Source organism: Mustelus asterias, chromosome 8, assembly GCF_964213995.1.
Source record: "Mustelus asterias chromosome 8, sMusAst1.hap1.1, whole genome shotgun sequence".
NCBI lineage: Eukaryota > Metazoa > Chordata > Chondrichthyes > Carcharhiniformes > Triakidae > Mustelus > Mustelus asterias.
In genome coordinates, this window is record NC_135808.1 from 136,650,621 (window position 1) to 136,675,753 (window position 25,133).

The window sequence follows — 25,133 nt, forward strand, 5'->3', positions numbered from 1 at the left end:
TTTTTTAAAAGACAAAATTGTACCCGCCTCTACTACTACCTCTGGCAGCTTGTTCCAGACACTCACCACCCTCTGTGTGAAAAAAATCGCCCCTCTGGATACTTTTGTATCTCTTCCCTCTCACCTTAAACCTATGCCCTCTAGTTTTAGACTTCTCCTTTGGGAAAAGATATTGACTATCTAGCTGACTTCTGAGAGAAAGTTCCATCCCCTAGATTCAATTTTTCTCTCTGTCTATGTATATAGTTGGGAGAAAATAACTTAAAGGTGCCCCAGTCACCGCTTTTTTACATTCAAGTAGAAGACAATTTAGAATTGTAGAATGTTACTACACAAAGGAGGCCATTTGACTCATTCGGCAGGATTTTCCAGCCACGCTCGTCCCAAGGCCGGAAATTCCCACCCGAGGTCAACGGACCTTTGCATGGAAAAATTCTGCCCGTTGTGTCTGTGCTGACTCTTTGTGATTTATCCCTCTCCAGTGCTTTTCCCTTACAACCCTCCCTACTCGAAATCTTTTTCCTTGATGTCTCGGCCACTCACCTTGGTGAAGCAGCGAATGCTGCAACCAAATTCTGTGTTGAAGAAATATCCCCTGATCCTCCTGAATTTTTAGTTGCAATTTTCAATCATTGACCTTTCATTTCTGACTCCCAAACCAGAAGAATCACTCGTTCTCTCTTCAACCTAATCAAATACCTCCCAATTGTTAATAACACTCATGGGGTACAGTATGGATTTATAATCCAGAGGCCAGAGCTCATTGTTCAGAGGGTAAATTCAAATCCCACCACAGCAGCAGGGGAATTTAAATTCTGTTAATTAAGTAAATGTGGAATAAAAAGCTCATTTCAGTCATGGTAACCAGAAACTACCTGATTGTCATAAAAATCCATCTGCTTCATGAATGCTCTTCAGGAAAGGAAATCTGTCCTTACCTGCTCTGGCCTAGATATGACTCCAGGCCCACAGCAATGTGGTTGCCCTCTGAAATGTCCGAGCAAGCCACTCAGCTGTACCAAACAGCTACATTTGCAGTAGTTCAAGAACACTACCACCATCTTTTCAAGGGCAATTCAGGATAGCAAGTAAATGGTGGCTCTGCCAGTGATGGCCACAACAAATTCATTTTTAAAAAGGTGGTCCAGTGGAAGTATCCCGCTATCTCCAGCATCTTGTTGTGTTTATAGTTTCCCATCCTTAATATTAAAATAAATATTAGAATCATACAGTGCAGATAAAGGCCATTCAGCCCATCCTGCTTGTGCCAGCTTTTTGAAAGACCTACCAATCAGCTCTAGTATATTTTATTGCACATATTCATGTTTGTAAACACGCTGTGTCATATTGATGTCACGTTTCTATAAAGTTCTTTTTTACTTTTTCTGATAAAAGTGATGAGCTACTTTGTTTAAATTGTTACTACAATCTTGTTGGATTATTAATAGTACAGAGCATGATCTTGGTGCTGCTATTCCTGTCTCGAATCTCCATGCAAAATAAATCTTGGTTTGAAATCAGAATTGCAGTCTGGAGGAAAACAGTAATTGCAATTTGGATTTCTATGCTTGCTTGCTTCCAGCAATTGGAGAGCAGAGGTATTGTGTTTGGCTGGAATGGACTGGCTCTCATGAAATTGAGAAGTTGCCTTCATGAAAGGTAGTGCGTAATTATTCTGCTGACTTTCAGGTTGGGATAGCAGCCTGCCAGATTGCCAGAGCCTATGGCCTGAAGGTGCTTGGTACAGCTGGGACTCAGGAAGGACTCAGTCTGGTTCAAAAGAATGGAGCTCACAAGACTTTCAACCACAGGGAGACTGGCTACATTGATAAGATCAAGGTACAGATCCAGCACTTCAAAATCACCATTGGTCATGCACTGACTTATATTTATGTTTCCTAAGGCTTTGTGGTTTCAAACCTAGATGAGTTAGCAGACTGAATAAAGACTCAGTGTTGGTGGCTGTCCTCTCAGTCTTATTTCTGTCTCCTGGAATTCAGGATTAGAAAGATAGGGTTGTTCACGTCTCTTATCTTGGCCAATGTGTTGCGAGTAATCAACAACTGTGTAAAAATAAAGAGCTTATACACCAACGTTATGATCTTAAGACATCTGAAAGTGCTTGACAGTGAAGTAATTTTTGAAGTGTAGTCGCTGTTGTAATAAAAAGAAATGCTGCAATTTCTGCACAGCTAGCTTCCACAAGCAGCAATTTGATAGATGAGTAGGCAATCTGTTTTAATGATGTTGGTTGAGGGATAAATATTGGCTTCAGAACACAGGGGAGAGCATCCCTGCTATTTTTGGAAATAATATTGTGGAATCTTATACATCCATCCAAGAGGAATGATGTGGCTTTGGTTTAATTCACCATCCAAAATACAAAACATCTCTAACACTCCTAACTGTGCAGCACTTCCTCAGGACTGAGCCTGGAGTGCCAGCCATGACTTTGCATTCAATTTCCTGAACTGGGGCTTGAATCCACAACCTCCTGACTTGGGAGCAAGCGTGCTACCCACTGATCCACGGCTGATTCTGGGTCAATATGTACCTTAAAGAGTTATTCGGATGGACAGCTGTTAAGGGACATTGAGGTTTACAGAGATATTAATAGTTCAGTCTGTTTGTGTTTTTTCAGACAAGTTAGGAGGGAACTTAAAGTCAGGATGTTAGTTGGGGGTAAGAAATTGTGGGAGACAATTGGTTCCAGTTGGAATGACAATGGGATAGCAGAGCTTTTTTCATATGAGTTGTTTGTGCCTGGAATGCACTGCCTGGAAGTGTGGTGGAAGCAGTGTGGTTGAATTGAGTCATTCCAGAGGGCATTAGATGATTATCTGAAAATAAATAATGTGCAGGGGAATAGGGAAAAGGCATGAGAATGGCAATAAAGGTCGAATCTTCTCAAAAATAGGGTAGTGCAGCAGCTAGTGAGAAAAACAACAAAGAAGCCGCCAGCCCCATAGGTGGCTTTCCCCACCATATTGTTTTTGGTCTTGGCTCCTTGGTCTAGAGGTATGATTCCCGCTTCGGGCTTTCGTCAGAAGAATTCGCGAGATCCCGGGTTCAAACCCCAGACGGGACTTTCTGTGATTTATTTGGGGCAGCACGGTAGCACAGTGGGTTAGCACTGCTGCCTCACAGTGCCAGGGACCCGTGTTTGATTCCTGGCTTGGGTCACTGTCTGTGTGGAGTTTGCACGTTCTCCCCGTGTCTGCATGGGTTTCCTCCAGGTGCTCCGGTTTCGTCCCACAGTCCAAAAATGTGCAGGTTAAGTGAATTGGCCATGCTAAATTCTCCCTCAGTGTACCCGAACAGGCGCCGGAATGTGGCAACTAGGGGATTTTCACAGTAACTTCATTGCAGTGTTAATGTAAGCCTACTTGTGACTTATAAATTTTTTCTTTCCTCCAGATGCATTTGGCATAAAAAATGAAGGGGCAGTTCCCATGACGTCATGCTGGTGGGGTAGACTCTCATACACAAAATTAGAAATAGAACCTCCCCCATCTGCCACCCATCCCCGCTCCCAGCTCCACCCCAACCGAACATCCTCCCCAACAATCTCCTCTAACCCCACAGAAACACGCCACTACAGAACCCACCCCACCCCACAGAACGCAGCCAACAACCTCCCCCCACCCCCAACATAAGACCATAAGACCATAAGACATAGGAGCGGAAGTAAGGCCATTCGGCCCATCGAGTCCACTCCACCATTCAATCATGGTTGATTTCAACTCCATTTACCCGCTCTCTCCCCATAGCCCTTAATTCCTCGAGAAATCAAGAATTTATCAATTTCTGTCTTGAAGACGCTCAACGTCTCGGCCTCCACAGCCCTCTGTGGCAATGAATTCCACAGACCCACCACTCTCTGGCTGAAGAAATTTCTCCTCATCTCTGTTCTAAAGTGACTCCCTTTTATTCTAAGGCTGTGCCCCCGCGTCCTAGTCTCCCCTGTTAATGGAAACAACTTCCCTACGTCCATCCTATCTAAGCCGTTCATTATCTTGTAAGTTTCTATCAGATCTCCCCTCAACCTCCTAAACTCCAATGAATATAATCCCACGATCCTCAGACGTTCATCGTATGTCAGGCCTACCATTCCTGGGATCATCCGTGTGAATCTCCGCTGGACCCGCTCCAGTGCCAGTATGTCCTTCCTGAGGTGTGGGGCCCAAAATTGCTCACAGTACTCCAAATGGGGCCTAACCAGTGCTTTATAAAGCCTCAGAAGTACATCCCTGCTTTTGTATTCCAAGCCTCTTGAGATAAATGACAACATTACATTTGCTTTCTTAATTACGGACTCAACCTGCAAGTTTACCTTTAGAGAATCCTGGACTAGGACTCCCAAGTCCCTTTGCACTTTAGCATTATGAATTTTGTCACCGTTTAGAAAATAGTCCATGCCTCTATTCTTTTTTCCAAAGTGTACAACCTCGCACTTGCCCACGTTGAATTTCATCAGCCACTTCTTGGACCACTCTCCTAAACTGTCTAAATCTTTCTGCAGCCTCCCCACCTCCTCAATACTACCTGCCCCTCCACCTATCTTTGTATCATCGGCAAACTTGGCCAGAATGCTCCCAGTCCCGTCATCTAGATCGTTAATATATAAAGAGAACAGCTGTGGCCCCAACACTGAACCCTGCGGGACACCACTTGTCACCGGTTGCCATTCTGAGAAAGAACCTTTTATCCCAACTCTCTGCCTTCTGTCTGACAGCCAATCGTCAATCCATGTTAGTACCTTGCCTCGAATACCATGGGCCCTTATTTTACTCAGCAGTCTCCCGTGAGGCACCTTGTCAAAGGCCTTTTGGAAGTCAAGATAGATAACATCCATTGGCTCTCCTTGGTCTAACCTATTTGTTATCTCTTCAAAGAACTCTAACAGGTTTGTCAGGCACGACCTCCCCTTACTAAATCCATGCTGACTTGTCTTAATCCGACCCTGCACTTCCAAGAATTTAGAAATCTCATCCTTAACGATGGATTCTAGAATTTTGCCAACAACTGAGGTTAGGCTAATTGGCCTATAATTTTCCATCTTTTTTCTTGTTCCCTTCTTGAACAGTGGGGTTACAACAGCGATTTTCCAATCCTCTGGGACTTTCCCTGACTCCAGTGACTTTTGAAAGATCATAACTAACGCCTCCACTATTTCTTCAGCTATCTCCTTTAGAACTCTAGGATGTAGCCCATCTGGGCCCGGAGATTTATCAATTTTCAGACCTTTTAGTTTCTCTAGCACTTTCTCCTTTGTGATGGCAACCATATTCAACTCTGCCCCCTGACTTTCCTGAATTGTTGGGATATTACTCATGTCTTCTACTGTGAAGACTGACGCAAAGTACTTATTAAGTTCCTCAGCTATTTCCTTGTCTCCCATCACTAGATTACCAGCGTCATTTTGGAGCGGCCCAATGTCTACTTTTGCCTCCCGTTTGTTTTTAATGTATTTAAAGAAACTTTTACTATCATTCCTAATGTTACTGGCTAGCCTACCTTCATATTTGATCCTCTCCTTCCTTATTTCTCTCTTTGTTATCCTCTGTTTGTTTTTATAGCCTTCCCAATCTTCTGACTTCCCACTACTCTTTGCCACATTATAGGCTCTCTCTTTTGCCTTGATGCATTCCCTGACTTCCTTTGTCAGCCATGGCTGCCTAATCCCCCCTCTGATAACCTTTCTTTTGTTTGGGATGAACCTCTGCACTGTGTCCTCAATTACTCCCAGAAACTCCTGCCATTGCTGTTCTACTGTCTTTCCCATTAGGCTCTGCTTCCAGTCGATTTTTGTCAGTTCCTCCCTCATGCGCCTGTAATTACCTTTATTTAACTGTAGAACCTTCACATCTGATTCTGCCTTCCTTCTTTCAAATTGCAGACTGAATTCTACCATATTATGATCACTGCTTCCTAAGTGTTCCCTTACTTTAAGATCTTTTATCACGTCTGGCTCATTACATAACACTAAGTCCAGAATAGCCTGGACATCCCCCATTCCCCCATGGAACAACCACACCCCCCCATTGGAACACCCATCACCCACCCACTCAACACCCCTGGCACCCCCCCACTCCCCAAATTTTCAATTTGGTGTAATGTGAGGAAAGATATGGAAACCAGGGAGGAAAAGGTCAAGTCTTCTTGTAACTATTCAACTAAGAGAGTGTTTATTAACATGTAAAGACACAATACTGGATAAGACCACAATACAAAACAAAGGTACACACTCACATGCACACACACACACAAATAAAGAACAAAGAAAATTACAGCACTGGAACAGGCCCTTCAGCCCTCCAAACCTGCACCGACCTTGCTGCCCAACTGAACTAAAACCCCCTACCCTTCCGGGGACCATATCCCTCTATTCCCATCCTATTCATGTATTTGTCCAGGCGTCCCTTAAAACTCAGTATCATACCTGCTTCCACTACCTCCCCCGGCAACGAGTTCCAGGCACCCACCACCCTCTGTGTAAAAAACTTGCCTCGTACATCTCCTTACCTTGCCCCTCGCACCTTAAACCTATGCCTCCTAGTATTTGACTCTTCCATCCTGGGAAAAAGCTTCTGACTATTCACTTTGTCCATGCCCCTCATAATCTTGTCGACTTCTATCAGGTTGCCCCTCAACCTCTGTCGTTCCAGTGAGAACAAACCAAGTTTCTCCAGCCTCTCCTCATAGCTAATGCCCTCCATACCAGGCAACATCCTGGTAAATCTTTTCTGTACCCTCTCCAAAGCCTCCACATCCTTCTGGTAGTGTGGCGACCAGAATTGAACACTATATTCCAAGTGCGGCCTAACTAAGGGTCTATAAAGCTGCAACATGACTTTCCAATTTTTAAACTGGAAAAAGGCCGATGAAGGCAAGCATACCGTATGCCTTCTTGACTATCTTCTCCACCTGCATTGCCACTTTCAGTGACCTGTGTATCTGTACACCCAGATCCCTTTGCCTATCAATACTCTTAAGGGTTCTGCCATTTACTGTATATTTCCTATCTTTATTAGACCTTCCAAAATGCATTACCTCACATTTGTCCGGATTAAACTCCATCTGCCATCTCTCCACCCAAGCCTCCAACTGATCTATATCCTGCTGTATCCTCTGATGGTCCTCATTGCTATCTGCAAATCCACCTACCTTTGTGTCATCCGCAAACTTACTAATCAAACCAGTTACATTTTCTTCCAAATCATTTATATATATTACGAACAGCAAAGGTCCCAGCACTGATCCCTGAGGAACGCCACTTGTCATGGCCCTCCATTCAGAAACACACTCTTCCACTGCGACCCTCTATCATCTATGACCGAGCCAGTTCACCTCTGATCCCATGCGACTTCACCTTTTGCACCAGTCTGCCATGAAGGACCTTGTCAAAGGCCTTGCTGAAGTCCATGTAGAAACATCCACTGCCCTACCCTCATCAGTCATCTTCGTCACTTCCTCTAAAAACTTGATCAAGTTAGTGAGACATGACCTCCCCTTCACAAAACCATGTTGCCTCTCGCTAATCCTCTCCAATAATTTCCTCACCACTGACGTAAGGCTCACCGGCCTGTAATTACCTGGATTATTCTTGCTACCCTTCTTAAACAAAGGAACAACATTGGCTATTCTCCAATCCTCTGGGACCTCCCCCGTAGCCAGTGAGGATACAAAGATTTCTCTCAAGGCCCCAGCAATTTCCTCGCTTGCCTCTTTCAGTATTTTGGGGTATATCCCATCAGGCCCTGGGGACTTGTCTACCTTAATGTTTCTCAAGAATCCCAATATCTCCTTTTTGATCTCAACATGACTCAAACTATCTACACACTTTTTCCCAGATTCATCATCCACCAAGTCCTTCTCTTTGGTGAATACTAACACAAAGTACTCATTTAATATCCCGCCCATTTCCTCTGGCTCCATGCATAGATTCCCTCCCCTGTCCTTAAGTGGGCTCTCCCTGGTACCCTGGTACCCTCTTGCTCTTTATATATGTATAAAAAGCCTTGGAATTTTCCTTAATCCTGCTGGCCAATGATTTTTCATGACCCCTTTTAGCCCTCCTTACTCCTTGCTTAAGTTTCTTTCTATTTTCTACTAAATGTCCCTTGTCCCAAAACAACATCCCATATAAACCCAGCAAATAGTTACCACCCACAAGTTATAATTAGGTTTATGAAGCCTTTCTTATTTTTCTGAGGTTTTGAATCAGCAGTGTCTAGCATAGAATTCTGCTTTTTGGAAGAGTTTTTCTTTCCAACTGGACGTGGCGATGATAGTAACTGCTTACCAGCTGTTTCTCTCCTCTCCTGTCCTCCTTAAAGAAAAGTAAGAAGTTTAACAACACCAGGTTAAAGTCCAACAGGTTTATTTGGTAGCAAAAGCCACAAGCTTTTGGAGCCTTAAGCTCCTTCTTCAGGTGAGTGGGAATTCTGTTCACAAACAGGGCATATAAAGACACAAACTCAATATACAGAATAATGGTTGGAATGCGAATCCTTACAACTAATCAAGTCTTGAACTTCTTACTGTGTTTACCCCAGTCCAACGCCAGCATCTCCACCTCCTGAAAGAACACAGCTAACCAGATACTTTTGATCTCCTTCTTTCTAAATTACTCATTTTGGAAGCCAGGCTTTTAGTGTGTAAATGTGAACTGAATTCTTATGTCTCCATTTTGAATTAATCTTTTCTGCAGTTTGAACACCTAAAATTCGATACTCTATTGTTCCCCACTTCGCTTAAGTAAATATCTGTTCACTCTGCTTCTAAACTTATTAGCATATCAAAGCCCCTTCAAACAGCTGCCATCTTATAACATAGAACAAAGAGAACAGGAACAGGCTCTTCGGCCCTCCAAGCCTATGCCGATCCTGATGCCGTAACTAAACCTAAAGAAAACCTTCTGCCCTTACTCGGACCGTATCCCTCTATTCCCTCCCTATTCATGTACCTATCTAGATGACTCTTAAATGTTGCCAATGTGCCTGCTTCTAACACCTCCTCAGTCCCATTTTTCAAATTTATTTTATCCAAGCTTCTTTAATCTTTATTTTATCTAATTCTTAAATCTTTACTTTACTCAAGCTTCCTGATAGGAGGCTAAGAGGTTGCCTAATTGAGGTGTACAAAATTGAGGGGTCTAGATAGGGTAAACAGGAAAGACTTGTTTCCCCTATCTGAGAGGTCAGTTACAAAGGGGCAGAGATTTAAGGTGATTGGTAGAAGGACTCGATGAGACATGATCAAAAACTTTTTCACCCAGAGAATGGTAGGCGCCTGGAATTCGCTACCTAAGTTGGCGGTTGAGGTTGAAACATTCAACTAATTTAAAAGCTACCTGAATCTGCATCTAAAGTGCTGTAACCTGCAAACCCAGAGCAATGAACTCAGGACAGCCAATCAACAAAGTGGGAGGATTATGTTTGTGCAATGCAAACAATCATTAATAACTAAAAAGATGGACTATGACCATAAAAACTTTCACAGTGAAAAATCTTCAATGCACAGTTAAAGTCATTGCTTCATTGCTTTGTTTACCTTTTTTTAACAAACATTTGTGCTGCCATAAATCCATTAAGTTGATTATTAACCAGGGTCATAATGTTTCACGGGTTCAAGGCCCACTCCACAAACTTGAGCACAAACTCTAGGTTGGGATTCTAGTGCAGTATTGAGGGAGTGCTGCACTGACAAATGTGGTCCATAGGTTTGCAGGTTACAGCACTTTAGATGCAGATTCAGGTAGCTTTTAAATTAGTTGAATGTTTCAACCTCAACCGCCAACTTAGGTAGCGAATTCCAGGCGCCTACCATTCTCTGGGTGAAAAAATTTTTGATCATGTCTCATCAAGTCCTTCTACCAATCACCTTAAATCTCTGCCCCTTTGTAATTTCAGATTAACTAAGTCTGTCTGCTCCCTGGGCTACATGTAAAAGAGCCCCTGACACCAAGAGTAGGGAAGTTACCCCCAGTTGAATATTTATCCTGCAGCAAACAGTACTAAAACAGTCTTTCTGCTCATTACCTTATTCCCATTTGTGGGATTGTGGGATTTTGCTGTGCAAAAATGTCTCACATTTCCCTCATTACAACAGGGACTATACTTCAGAAATACTATGTTCCACTGTGAGGTGCTTTGGGATTTTCTGAGGTTGTCAAAGGTGCTATAGAAATGCAAGATTCTTCTTTCTTGTGACTGTTGGACTTCATCATTTAAACACACCTTTTGTTCTACTCTGTCAACCAAGTACTTCATCGAAGCAATTCAGTTGTGAGTAAGAGTGGGGAAAAGAGAGTCACACTACATGTAAGCCAACATAATGTTCTAATTTAGTTGGTTCATTCATTGCATCAAAGACTATTTCCTCGGGTGGATGGAGCTATTACAAGGGGGCATAACTATAGGGTTCGTGGTGGGAGATATAGGAAGGATATCAGAGGTAGGTTCTTTACGCAGAGAGTGGTTGGGGTGTGGAATGGACTGCCTGCAGTGATAGTGGAGTCAGACACTTTAGGAACATTTAAGCGGTTATTGGATAGGCACATGGAGCACACCAGGATGATAGGGAGTGGGATAGCTTGATCTTGGTTTCAGATAAAGCTCGGCACAACATCGTGGGCCGAAGGGCCTGTTCTGTGCTGTACTGTTCTATGTTCTATGTTCTTGATTGGAATGATCATATATGTGTACTTAATTCTTAACCTGCACTTTTTCTGTGAAGGATTATATAGGTGGTCAAGGAGTAAATGTGATCATAGAAATGTTGTCCAATGTGAATCTGAGCAATGATCTCCAACTGCTTTCAAATGGTGGACGAGTGATTGTAAGTACAAGGTCATTGATCGATGTAATTGCACAGTAAGATGATTATATTGGTCCAATAATTGATCTCCATTTTATTGAACAGTGAACAGAAGTAAACTATTCAGCCCCTTATGGCTTCACATAATCTACCATTCAATTACGTCATAGCTGATCTTAACTCCATTTACTCGAATTGGTTCCATAATCTTGAATATCATTATCATAGAATCATAGAATCCCTACAGTACAGAAAGAGGCCATTCGGCCCATCGAGTCTGCACCGACCACAATCCCACCCAGGCCCTACCCCCATATCCCTACATATTTTACCCACTAATCCCTCGAACCTCCGCATCTCAGGACACTAAGGGGCAATTTTAGCACGGCCAATCAACCTAACCCGCACATCTTTGGACTGTGGGAGGAAACCGGAGCACCCGGAGGAAACCCAAGCAGACACGAGGAGAATGTGCAAACTCCACACAGACAGTGACCCAAGCTGGGAATCGAACCCAGGTCCCTGGAGCTGTGAAGCAGCAGTGCTAACCACTGTGCTACCATGCCGCCACTAACAATTACTAACAAAAAAAATCACTCATCAGTTTTAAAGCTCCAACTGAGGCTCAGCCTCTCAGATCTTTGTGAGAGTGAGTTCTAGATTTATATACGTCAGTACTTCCTAACATCACGCTTCAACCACCTAGATTCAATTTTAGCATTGTCCCTTGGCACGGATTGGGATCGCCTGGTTGGCACCATGCAACATTAGCAGTGCCAGCTTGTGCCAAGGGGCGGGCCCTCGTGGGAGCCTTATTGGTGGGGGGAGGGGGGGGGTTAGGGTTAATCGCTCCAGATTCTCTCGCACTCTCTGCTCAGTTCTGGGGACATGGTTTCTGCAATTGCGTGGCTGGCACGTGGCACAGTGGTTAGCACTGCTGCTTCACAGTGCCAGGGACCCGGGTTCAATTCCGGCCTTGGTTGATTCCCTGTGTGAAGTTTGCATGTGGAGCAACCTCACCCTCCCCAGACACAAGGGGAATCCCCCAGTGGAGCTCTTCAGAGGTCAGCCCATCCCCATCAGACCTGAAGCAATATCCAGGCTTGAGCTGACAAGTGGCAAGTAACATTTGCGCCACACAAATGCCAGGCAATGACCATCACCAATAAGAGACACTCTAAACACCGCCCTTTGACATTTGGTGGTGTTGCCATCACTGAATTCCTTACCGTCAACATCCTTGGGTTTACCATTGACCAGAAACTCAACTGGACTCGCCACATAAAATAGTGGCTACAAGAGCAAATCAGAGGCTAGGAATACTGTAGCTAGTAACTCACCTCCTTACTCCCCAAAGCCTGTCCATCATCTGCAAGGCAGAGGTCAGGAGTGTGATGGAATACTCCCCACTTGCCTGGATGGGTGCAGCTCCAATAACACTCAAGAAGTTTGACACCATCCAGGACAAAGCAGCCCGCTTGATTGGCACCACATCTACAAACATTCAATCCTTCCACCACCAACGCTCAGTAGCAGCAGTGTGTACTATCTACAAGATGCACAGCAGCAATTCACCAAAGATCCTTAGACAGCACCTTCCAAACCCACAACTACGTCCATCTAGAAGGACAAGGGCAGCAGATATATGTGAGATATATGTTTAAAGCGCGGATGGATGGATTCCTGATCGGTAAGGGAATTAAGGGTTATGGGGATCAGGCAGGTAAGTGGTACTGATCCACGTCAGATCAGCCATGATCTTATTGAATGGCGGGGCAGGCTCGAGGGGCTAGATGGCCTACTCCTGCTCCTATTTCTTATGTTCTTATGTTCTTATATGGCAACATCACCACCTGCACGTTCCCCTCCAAGCCACTCATCATCCTGACTTGGAAATATATCACCGTTCCTTCGCAGTCGTTGGGTCAAAATCCTGGAATTCCTTCCCAAATGGCATTGTGGGTCAACCCACAGAATATGGACTGCAACGTTTCAAGAAGGCGGCTCACCACCTTCTCAAGGGCAACTAGGGATGGGCAATACATGCTGGCCAGCCAGCGACGCCCATGTCCCACAAATGAAATAACCACCCCCCCACCCCCCACCCTACTGCCCTGGCACTGCAAAATCCCCTTATTCCAAATCTTGAAGATTTTGGGCCCCTGTCATCATTTAAGTTCAGTAAGAAGTCTCACAACACCATGTTAAAGTCCAACAGGTTTATTTGGCAGCACAAGCTTTCGGAGCGCTGCTCCTTCATCAGGTGAGTGAGGACTTGTGTTCACAAACAGGGCATATACAGACACAGACTCAATTTACAAGGTAATGGTTGGAATGCGAGTCTTTACAGGTAATCAAGTCTTAAAAGTACAGACAATGTGAGTGGAGAGAGGGTCAAGCACAAGTTAGAGAGGTGTGTATTGTCCCAAGTCAGGACAGGTAGTGAAATTTTGCGAGCCCAGGCAAGTTTTGGGGGTTACAGATAGTGTGACATGAACTCAAGAGCCCGGTTGAGGCCGTCCTCATGTGTGCGGAACTTGGCTATCAGTTTCTGCTCAGTGATTCTATGTTGTCGTGTGTCGTGAAGGCCGCCTTGGAGAACGCTTACCCGAAGATCAGAGGCTGAATGCCTGTGATTGCTGAAGTGTTCCCCGACTGGAAGGGAACACTCCTGCCTACCTAGAGGGCAGGTCATGTTTGATGAGATGGGTGGAGGGAAGCTCAGATTTGGGTCCACTCCTTCCTGTTTGCGCTTTGCCTCCACCTGGAATAACTCGGATCATGACCAATGTCTTTGTTTTCGTTCCATGATATCTTTGGTATTTAATCTGCCCTGCCCTCAAACCTTTCCCTGACCTTCCCTTCTGACCCTCCACCTCCTTTTTCAACAGCATAAAACCCACCCTATTTCTACCTCTCTTCATTTTGGAATGTAGGAAACAGCGGCAAAAGGCCAAATTTCCTGTTGAACTACTCACCATTCAAACAGATTGTGGCTGAGCATCTACCCCTTATCCATTTTTTTCCGCTATTCACATGTCATAAACATGCTCAATGACTGAGCTTCCACAACCCTCGGGGTAGACAACTCCAAAGGCTCACCACTCATGAATGAAGAAATTCCTCCATATCCTAGTCCCAAATGGCCTGTCCCTTATTCTGAAACTATGTCCCTTGGTTCTAGACTTACCATCCTTCCTATCTTCCCTGTCACGTCCTTTTTGTAAGTTTCAATGAGATCACCTCTCATTCTTCAAAACTCTTGAGAATACAGACCCAGTTTACTCAATCTCTCCTCATAAGACAATCGCGCCATTCCAGGGATATTGATCTGGTGAGCCTCTGTTGCACTCCCTCAGTGGCAAGTACATCCTTCCTTACATAAGGAGTCCAAAACTGTACACAATGCTCCAGTTGAGGTTTAAACAATTGCAGCAAAGTATCTTTATTCCTGTACTCAAATCCCCTTGTGATGAAGGCTAAAATGCCATTTGCATTCCTGATTGCTTGCTGCACCTGCATACTAGCTTTTAGTGAGTCATGAACAAGGACACCCAGGTCCTTTTGGCCTTCAACACTTCCCAACCTCTCACCATTTAAGAAAATCTGTGCCTTTCTGCTTTTTTCTACCAAAGAAGGGTCTTGCAAAGAAGAAGAATTTTGGACTCAAAACGGTGACTCTTGTTTCTCTCTCCACAGATGCTGCCAGACCTACTGAATATTTCCAGCACTTTCTGTTTTTATTACAGTTGTTATTACAATGTGTGATTGACATTGCTATTGGAACTACTTTTGTTCTACAGATTGTGGGTTGCAGAGGTTCAATTGAGATAAATCCTAGGGATACCATGGCAAAGGAGTCCAGCATCATTGGGGTTGCATTGGGCACTGCAACTAAGGTAAATGTAGCATGTTTCAAATACTTGCTTTAAGGATCAAAGGTTAGAGTAGCTGCGTAGACTCAGAATGCACTCGTACCTCATTTCTCTATTGTTTTCGATGCAGTGTTAAATAAACAGTTTGCACCTTCGTTAGAACAGCAGAGAGGATTTGCTACAAGAATGTAGCAAATGCAACAAGATCTGGACAATATCCAGGCTTGGGCTGACAAGTGGCAAGAAACATTTGCGCTACACAAATGCCAGGCAATGACCATCACCAATAAGAGACACTCTAATCACCGCCCTTTGACATTCAATGGTGTTACCATCACTGAATCCCCCACCGTCAATATCCTTGGGGCTCCCATTGACCAGAAACTGGACTCGCCACATAAACACAGTGGCTACCAGAGCAGGTCAGAGGTTAGGAATATTATGGCTAGTAACTCATCTCCTGACTCCCCAAAGCCTGTCCACCATCTACAAGGCACAAGTCAGGAGTGTGATGGAATACTCCCCACTTGCCTGCATGGGTGCAGCTCCAAAACACGCAAGAAGCTTGACACCATCCAGGAGAAAGCAGCCTGCTTGATTGGCACCACCTTTTCCCAACCCTCATGCTCACCCCATCTCCCAATCCTCATGCGTACCCTTCTCCCCATCCTCCAGTTCATCACCTCCCCCCACAGGAGGTAAGAGAGGAGGGGGAGTTGCATTTTGATTAGGGAAAGCATCACTCCCGTACTGAGAGGGGATATATCCGAGGGTTCGGCCACTGAGTCTATATGGGTAGAACTGAGAAATAAGAAGGGGGAAATCACTTTGATAGGGTTGTACTATAGGCCCCCAAATAGTCAGCGGGAAATTAAGGAGCAAATATGGAAGGAGATTACAGATAGCTCCAAGAAAAATAGGGTGGTAATAGTCGGAGATTTTAATTTTCCCAACATTGACTGGGACAGCCATAGTATTAGAGGGTTGGATGGAGAGAAATTTGTTGAGTGTATTCAGGAGGAATTTCTCATTCAGTATGTGGATGGCCCGACTAGAGAGGGGGCAAAACTTGACCTCCTCTTGGGAAATAAGGAAGGGCAGGTGACAGAAGTGTTAGTGAGGGATCACTTTGGGACCAGTGACCATAATTCGATTAGTTTTAAGATAGCTATGGAGAATGATAGGTCTGTCCCAAAAGTCAAGATTCTAAATTGGGGCAAGGCCAATTTTGATGGTATCAGGCAGGAACTTTCAAAAGTTAATTGGGGGAGTCTGTGGGAAGGCAAAGGGACGTCTGGTAAGTGGCATGCTTTCAAAAGTGTGTTAACCAGGGTTCAGGGTAAACACATTCCTCGTAGAGTAAAGGGCAAGGCTGGCAGAAGTCAGGAACCCTGAATGACTCGGGATATTGAGGCCCTGGTCAAGAAGAGGAAAGAGGCACATGAAATGCATAGGCAGCTGGGATCAAGTGAATCTCTTGAAGAGTATAGTGGGTCTAGGAGTAGAGTTAAGAGAGAAATCAGGAGGGCAAAAAGGGGACACGAAATTGTTTTGGCAGATAAGGCAAAGGAGAATCCAAAGAGCTTCTACAAATACATAAAGGGCAAAAGAGTAACAAGGGAGAGAGTAGGGCCTTTTAAGGATCAACAAGGTAATCTATGTGCAGATCCACAAGAGATGGGTGAGATCCTAAATGAATATTTCTCATCCGTATTTACTGTTGAGAAAAGCATGGATGTCAGGGAACTTGGGGAAATAAATAGTGATGTCTTAAGGAATGTACATATTACAGAGAAGGAGGTGCTGGAGGTCTCAAAGCGCATCAAGGTAGATAAATCCCCGGGACCTGATGAAGTATATCCCAGGATGTTGTGGGAAGCTAGGGAGGAAATTGCGGGTCACCTAGCTGAGATATTTGAATCATCGATAGTCACGGGTGAGGTGCCTGAAGATTGGAGAGTGGCAAATGTTGTGCCTTTGTTTAAAAAGGGCTGCAAGGAAAAGCCTGGGAACTACAGGCCAGTGAGCCTCACATCTGTGGTGGGTAAATTGTTGGAAGGTATTTTGAGAGACAGGATCTACAGGCATTTAGAGATGCAAGGACTGATTAGAGACAGTCAGCATCATGGCTTTGTGAGTGGAAAATCATGTCTCACAAATTTAATTGAGTTTTTTGAAGGGGTAACCAAGAAGGTAGATGAGGGCAGTGCAGTTGATGTTGTCTACATGGACTTTAGCAAGGCCTTTGACAAGGTACCGCATGGTAGGTTGTTATATAAAGTTAAATCTCACGGGATCCAGGATGAGGTAGCTAAATGGATACAAAATTGACTTCTTGACAGAAGCCAGAGGGTGGTTGTAGAGAGTTGTTTTTCAAACTGGAGGCCTGTGACCAGCGGTGTGCCTCAGGAATCAGTGCTGGGCCCACTGTTATTTGTCATTTATATTAATGATTTGGATGAGAATGTAGGGGGCATGGTTAGTAAGTTTGCAGATGACACCAAGATTGGACAGTGAAGAAAGTTATCTCCAATTGCAATGGGATCTTGATCAATTGGGCCAGTAGGCTGATGAATGGCAGATGGAATTTAATTTAGACAAATGCGAGGTGATGCATTTTGGTAGATTGAACCAGGGCAGGATTTACTCAGTTAATGGTAGGGCGTTGGGGAAAGTTACAGAACAAAGAGATCTAGGGGTACATGTTCATAGCTCCTTGAAAGTGGAGTCACAGGTGGACAGAGTGGCGAAGAAGGCATTCGGCATGCTTGGTTTCATCGGTCAGAACATTGAATACAGGAGTTGGGATGTCTTGTTGAAGTTGTACAAGACATTGGTAAGGCCATACTTAGAATACTGTGTGCAATTCTGGTCACCCTATTATAGAAAGGATATTATTAAACTAGAAAGAGTGCAGAAAAGATTTACTAGGATGCTACCGGGACTTGATGGATTGAGTTGTAAGGAGAGGCTGAATAGACCGGGACTTTTTTCTCTGGAGCGTAGGAGGCTGAGGGGTAATCTTATAGAGTTCTATAAAATAATAAGAACATAAGAACATAAGAAATAGGAGCAGGAGTAGGCCATCTGGCCCTTCGAGCCTGCCCCGCCATTCAACAAGATCATGGCTGATCTGAAGCGAATCAGTTCCACTTACCCGCCTGCTCCCCATATCCCCTAATTCCCTTATCGATCAGAAAACTATCTACCCGTGATTTAAACATATTCAACGAGGAAGCCTCCACCACTTCAATTGGCAGAGAATTCCAGAGATTCACTACCCTCTGAGAGAAGAAGTTCCCCCTCAACTACAAAAGCAGGGATGTACTTCTGAGGCTTTATAAAGCACTGGTTAGGCCCCATTTGGAATACTGTGAGCAATTTTGGGCCCCACACCTCAGGAAGGACATACTGGCACTGGAGCGGGTCCAGCAGAGATTCACACGGATGATCCCAGGAATGGTACGCCTGACATACGATGAACGTCTGAGGATCGTGGGATTATATTCATTGGAGTTTAGGAGGTTGAGGGGAGATCTGATAGAGACTTACAAGATAATGAACGGCTTAGATAGGATGGACGTAGGGAAGTTGTTTCCATTAGCAGGGGAGACTAGGACGTGGGGGCACAGCCTTAGAATAAAAGGGAGTCACTTTAGAACAGAGATGAGGAGAAATTTCTTCAGCCAGAGAGTGGTAGGTCTGTGGAATTCATTGCCACAGAGGGCTCTGGAGGCCGAGACGTTGAGCGTCTTCAAGACAGAAATTGATAAATTCTTGATTTCTCGAGGAATTAAGGGCTATGGGGAGAGAGTGGGTAAATGGAGTTGAAATCAACCATGATTGAATGGTGGAGTGGACTCGATGGGCCGAATGGCCTTACTTCCGCTCCTATGTCTTATGGTCTTATGAACCGGCCCCCCCTTATTTTGAGGCTGTGCCCTCTAGTTCTGGTTTCCCTTCTAAGTGGAAAGAATCTCTCCACCTCTACCCTATCCAGCCCCTTCATTATCTTATATGTCTCTATAAGATCACCCCTCATCCTTCTAAACTCCAACGAGTACAGACCCAATCTGTTTAATCTCTCCTCATAAGCTACACCCCTCATCTCCGGTATCAACCTGGTGAACCTTCTCTGCACTCCCTCCAAGGCCAATATATCCTTTCGCAAATAAGGGGACCAAAACTGCACACAGTACTCCAGTTGCGGCCTCACCAGTGCCTTGTACAGTTGCAGCAAGACCTCCCTGCTTTTATATTCTATCCCCCTCGCGATAAAGGCCAACATTCCATTCGCCTTCTTGATCACCTGCTGCACCTGCAGACTGAGTTTTTGCGATTCGTGCACAAGGACCCCCAGGTCCCTCTGCACAGTCGCACGATGTAATTTTTCTCCATTTAAATAATATTCCAATTTACTATTATTTCTTCCAAAGTGGATAACCTCACATTTGCTAACGTTATATTCCATCTGCCAGATCCTCGCCCACTCGCTCAGCCTATCCAAATCTCTCTGCAGACTTTCCGCGTTCTCCACGCAATTCGCTTTCCCACTCACCTTCGTGTCATCAGCAAACTTGAATACCCTACATTCAGTCCCCTCCTCCAGATCATCTATGTAAATGGTAAACAATTGAGGCCCCAGCACCAATCCCTGCGGCACGCCACTGGTCACCAAATAATGAGGGGCACAGATCAGCTAGATAGTCAATATCTTTTCCCAAAGGTAGGGGAGTCTAAAACTAGAGGGCATGGTTTAAGGTGAGAGGGGAGAGATACAAAAGTGTCCAGAGGGGCAATTTTTTTCACACAGAGGGTGGTGAGTGTCTGGAACAAGCGGCCAGAGGTAGTAGTAGAGGCAGGTACAATTTTATCTTTTAAAAAGCATTTAGATAGTTACCTGGGTACGATGGGTATAGAGGGATATGGGCCAAATGCGGGCAATTGGGATTAGCTTCAGGGTTTAAAAAAAAAGGGCGGCATGGACAAGTTGGACGAAAGGGCCTGTTTCCATGCTGTAAATCTCTATGACTCTATGATCCTCCCCACCCTCCTGCTTGGCCACTTTCCCAATCCTCCTGCAACTCCTCCTCCTAATCTTTCTGCAAATTCATTCCCAAATTCCTTCCCCCATGAGGCATGCAGAAACAGTGAGGGATAAGGAGAGGGAAGTGGCAATGTGTTTTAATAAAAGACTATGCATGAGTCCTAACCACACCAAAGCAAAGATAGAGGCAGTGCAATTCCCTCAGTACAAACCATGCTGTTAGAATGCTCTTTAAAATGTTGTTCCTCTGTTTAAGAAAGGGAATAGAAATGACCCTGGTAATTATAGACCGGTTAGTCTTACTTCGGTGGTTGGTAAATTGATGGAAAAGTTCTTAGGGATGGGATTTACGACCATTTAGAAAGATGCGGATTAATCTGGGATAGTCAGCACAGATTCGTGAAGGGCCTCACAAATTTGATAGAATTTTTTGAGGAGGTAACTAAGTGTGTTGATGAAGGTAGGGCAGTTGATGTCATATACATGGATTTTAGTAAGGCGTTTGATAAGGTCCCCCATGGTCGGCTTATGATGAAAGTGAGGAGGTGTGGGATAGAGGGAAAGTTGGCCGATTGGATAGGTAACTGGCTGTCTGATCGAAGACAGAGGGTGGTGGTGGATGGAAAATTTTCAGACTGGAGGCAGGTTGCTAGCGGAGTGCCACAGGGATCAGTGCTTGGTCCTCTGCTCTTTGTGATTTTTATTAATGACTTAGAGGAGGGGGCTGAAGGGTGGATCAGTAAATTTGCTGATGACACCAAGATTGGTGGAGTAGTGGATGAGGTGGAGGGCTGTTGTAGGCTGCAAAGAGACATAGATAGGATGCAAAGCTGGGCTGAAAAATGGTAAATGGAGTTTAACCCTGATAAATGTGAGGTGATTCATTTTGGTAGGACTAATTTAAATGTGGATTACAGGGTCAAAGGTAGGGTTCCGAAGACTGTGGAGGAACAGAGAGATCTTGGGGTCCATATCCACAGATCTCTAAAGGTTGCCACTCAAGTGGATAGAGCTGTGAAGAAGGCCTATAGTGTGTTAGCTTTTATTAACAGGGGGTTGGAGTTTAAGAGCCATGGGGTTATGCTGCAACTGTACAGGACCTTGGTGAGACCACATTTGGAATATTGTGTGCAGTTCTGGTCACCTCACTATAAGAAGGATGTGGAAGCGCTGGAAAGAGTGCAGAGGAGATTTACCAGGATGCTGCCTGGTTTGGAGGGTAGGTCTTATGAGGAAAGGTTGAGGGAGCTAGGGCTGTTCTCTCTGGAGCGGAGGAGGCTGAGGGGAGACTTAATAGAGGTTTATAAAATGATGAAGGGGCTAGATAGAGTGAACGTTCAAAGACTATTTCCTCGGGTGGATGGAGCTATAACAAGGGGGCATAACTATAGGGTTCGTGGTGGGAGATATAGGAAGGATATCAGAGGTAGGTTCTTTACGCAGAGGGTGGTTGGGGTGTGGAATGGACTGCCTGCAGTGATAGTGGAGTCAGACACTTTAGGAACATTTAAGCGGTTATTGGATAGGCACATGGAGCACACCAGGATGATAGGGAGTGGGATAGCTTGATCTTGGTTTCAGATAAAGCTCGGCACAACATCGTGGGCCGAAGGGCCTGTTCTGTGCTGTACTGTTCTATGTTCTATGTTCTAAAAGGGGGATGTTGTTATCACAGTTGTGGCTACATCTCAAAAACACTCCATTGGCTCTGACATGCTTTGGTCACCTGCCCCTGTGTCTTTTTTGTGATTCTGTCACATTTCTGTTTGATAGTTGATCTTGTGAAGTGGCTTGGGATGCTTTACTGTGTTTTACTTAAAGGCATTATATAAATGTAAGTTTTTGCTGCATTTATATGTGGCATTTAACAACCTCAGGATGTCTCAAAATGCTGTCACAATGCACAAATGATGAATTCTTTAAATCTTTCTGCTTGCTGCAGGAGGATCGGCTGGAGTCAGCAGCTGCGCTCCTTGCAGGAATGGAGGTGGGTTGGCTGAAGCCTGTGGTGGGGCCAGAATACCCACTGGAGAAGGTGGCCCAAGCTCACGAGGACATCATTAAGGGCTCTGGAGCACTGGGCAAAATTGTACTGACAATATGATCCTTCTGCCTTACATGAAGAACGTCACTGCCCAGTAAGCTTCAGGCCACCCTGTAGAAATCTAAAGTGGCCTTTTAATATTGCAGAGTAGTGCGCTCAGTGTTTTGGCGGGGTGGGGATAGTGACAGGGGTTGGGGAGTGAGTTGTATTTGAGTGCTCCCATTCCCCTATCACATGGCCTGATTGTATCCCGATTTTCATTTAATTCAAGCAAACAAATGATTAATAATAATTAATTTGAGCTTTATTGCGCTGACCATCATGGTGTTGGACACAGTTGATAGAGGTGCTGGTCTCTTCCTGCACCATCAGTTTTGTGTGTTTATAACGCACTGTGACTAAGATTCATAAAACAACGACCCAGAAACAAAATGGAAATTGCTGTGGTTTTGATTGTGGGCTGGACACTGCCAGTCTTTGCTCCCGCTTTTTTAAACTCATTAATTTTCCACCTTTTATCATCTCAGTAAATAGCGGGTGACAATTGCTGATTAGCCTGGCCCGGTCTTGGCACAGTAAGTGCCCCAACAGCAATTTCCACATCAGCACACTCTCAGTCAAACACAGAAAGCTAACTGCCAAAATCAGTTCAATAAATATTTGTTCTGATGCCTCAATTACATGACTTGCTGGCTATTACACGTGCATGGATGGGTGGTCTGATTTACATTATTACAGAGATTTCGCTCAGCTGCTTCATGTTTATATGTCTGATGGCCCATCTGCCTTAGGACAGGGGCAAGAACGGAATGACTTGACTTCCTACCCAGAGATTGAAAAGAGGTGTTCAAAATAATGAAGCATTTTGATAACTAAGAGAGAAACTGTTTTCATTGGCAAGAGTTTTGGTATGATGTGGAGATTGGTAACCAGAGGGAGCTGGAAAATAATTGACAAAGAACCAGAGGGAGAGATGAGATATTTTTAAAACACAACAAATTGTTAGAATTTGGAATGTGCTCTCTGAAAGGAAGATGGAAGGAACGATATTTAATAATAATTTTTAAAATGGAATAGGATAAATACTTAGAAAGTATTTGCAGAGCTATGGGAAAAGAACAGAGGAGTGGGTTTAAAACAGGAAATGCTGGATAAATTCAGCAGGTCTGGCAGCATCTGTGGATAGAGAAACAGAGTCCATTTGACCCTTCTAGGTAAGTAGTCCCAGGTAACCATAGGCTTTGAGAGGGAGAGCTGACTGGTGGTGGTTTAACCTGAGGATCACCACACTTCAGGTGAGGGGCAAGATTGAGAAGCCAGAACCTTCATGGATAACCTCAGCCAGTACGGGAATTGAACCCACGCTGTTGGCATCATTCTGCATCACACCAGCTGTCCAATCAACTGAGCTAAACAAACCCCTCCCCCCTACCCCGACTCTCTCTTCAGTTCTGTAGAAGGTCATATGGACTCAAAATGTAAACTCTGTTTCTCTATCCACAATGCTGCCAGTATTTTAGAGGAGTGGGGCTAATTGGATAGTTCTATTAAGAATCCAGCACAGGCACTATCGTCTCTGTTTTTAAAAATAGCAATTCAGATTCCCAGTTGGTGGATTCAAAATCATTTTTTGATATAAAGCACAGTTTTGTGACACCATCTTTAAGCGAATCAGATTTTCCCTTAAGAATTAATATATAAACAGCAGTTTGGTTTTGTGGACATTTCTCAATGGGAAAAGAATGCAGTTTGAAACACTGTACATTATAGTACATTACTAACTTTTAATATGAAATCAATTCCTAAATACTAAGGAAATATAAACTTACCAGTGATGGTTGTGAAGTTTGCTTGTAGATGTGGGTGAGGCGGTTAGGTGAGGTTAATCGATGAAGGGGCTGGATCATTAACAACCTTTTAAAAAATCCAAAAACTATGGGCCAATTTTGTGTTGATAAAGCTCCCTGTAGCAGTTAATGTTGTAAGAGTTTTAACAACACCAGGTTAAAGTCCAACAGGTTTATTTGGTAGCAAATACCATTAGCTTTCGGAGTGCTGCTCCTTCGTCAGATGGAGTGGAAATCTGCTCTCAAACAGGGCACAGAGACACAAAATCAAGTTACAGAATACTGATTAGAATGCGACTCTACAGCCAACCAGGTCTTAAAGATACAGACAATGTGAGTGGAGGGAGCATTAAGCACAGGTTAAAGAAATGTGTATTGTCTCCAGACAGGACAGCCAGTGAGATTCTGCAAGTCCAGGAGGCAAGCTATGGGGGTTACTGATAGTGTGACATAAATCCAACATCTGGAGAGAGCAGTTAATGTCAGCATCGATTGCCCTATTCACTTTGGGACTGCTCATTCTCTCAGCTTCATTACCATCATTTATTGCCCATTCTTCACTCGTGTTCTTAACATAAGAACTAGGAGCAGGAGTAGGCCATCTGGCTCCTCGAGCCTGCTCCGCCATTCAATAAGATCATGGCTGACCTTTTCATGGACTCAGCTCCACTTACCCACCCGCTCACCATAACCTTTAATTCCTTTACTGTTCAAAAATTTAGAACTGAATAATCTCATTAGCGATAGACAACATGGTTTTGTACAAGGGAGGTCATGCCTCACAAATTTGGTTGAGTTTTTTGAGGAGGTGACAAAAATGATTGACGAGGGAAGGGCCGTGGATGTCGTCTACATGGATTTTAGTAAAGCATTTGACAAGGTCCCTCATGGCAGGCTGGTGCAAAAGGTTAAATCTCACGGGATCAAAGGTGAACTAGCTAGATGGGTACAGAACTGGCTTGGTCATCGACACAGATGCCATCATCTCACGTGAGAACACCATCCACCAGGTACACGGTACATACTCTTGCAACTCGGCCAACGTTGTCTACCTGATACGCTGCAAGAAAGGATGTCCCGAGGCATGGTACATTGGGGAAACTATGCAGACGCTGCGACAACGGATGAATGAACACCGCTTGACAATCACCAGGCAAGACTGTTCTCTTCCTGTTGGGGAGCACTTCAGCGGTCACGGGCATTCGGCCTCTGATATTCGGGTAAGCGTTCTCCAAGGCGGCCTTCGCGACACACGACAGCGCAGAGTCGCTGAGCAGAAACTGATAGCCAAGTTCCGCACACACAAGGACGGCCTCAACCGGGATATTGGGTTTATGTCACACTATTTGTAACTCCCACAGTTGCGTGGACCTGCAGAGTTTCACTGGCTGTCTTGTCTGGAGACAATACACATCTTTTTAGCCTGTCTTGATGCTCTCTCCACTCCCATTGTTTTGTTTCTTAAAGACTGGATTAGTTGTAAGTATTCGCATTCCAAC

The 25,133-nt window shown here is 44.4% G+C and overlaps 1 protein-coding gene across 5 annotated transcripts in view; it reads left to right on the top strand.

The window, feature by feature from the left end:
• cryz (crystallin, zeta (quinone reductase)) overlaps positions 1–24,667 on the top strand; it is a 143,577-nt gene extending 118,910 nt beyond the window's left edge. For all 5 annotated transcript variants that reach the window (XM_078219033.1, XM_078219030.1, XM_078219032.1 and 2 more), the window contains 4 exons: positions 1,690–1,839; positions 10,741–10,842; positions 14,625–14,720; positions 21,686–24,667. In XM_078219033.1, coding sequence (XP_078075159.1) covers positions 1,690–1,839; positions 10,741–10,842; positions 14,625–14,720; positions 21,686–21,847 — 510 coding nt within the window. In that variant the 3' untranslated portion in view covers positions 21,848–24,667. The remainder of the gene's footprint in view (positions 1–1,689; positions 1,840–10,740; positions 10,843–14,624; positions 14,721–21,685) is intronic.
• Positions 24,668–25,133: the final 466 nt, after the last annotated feature.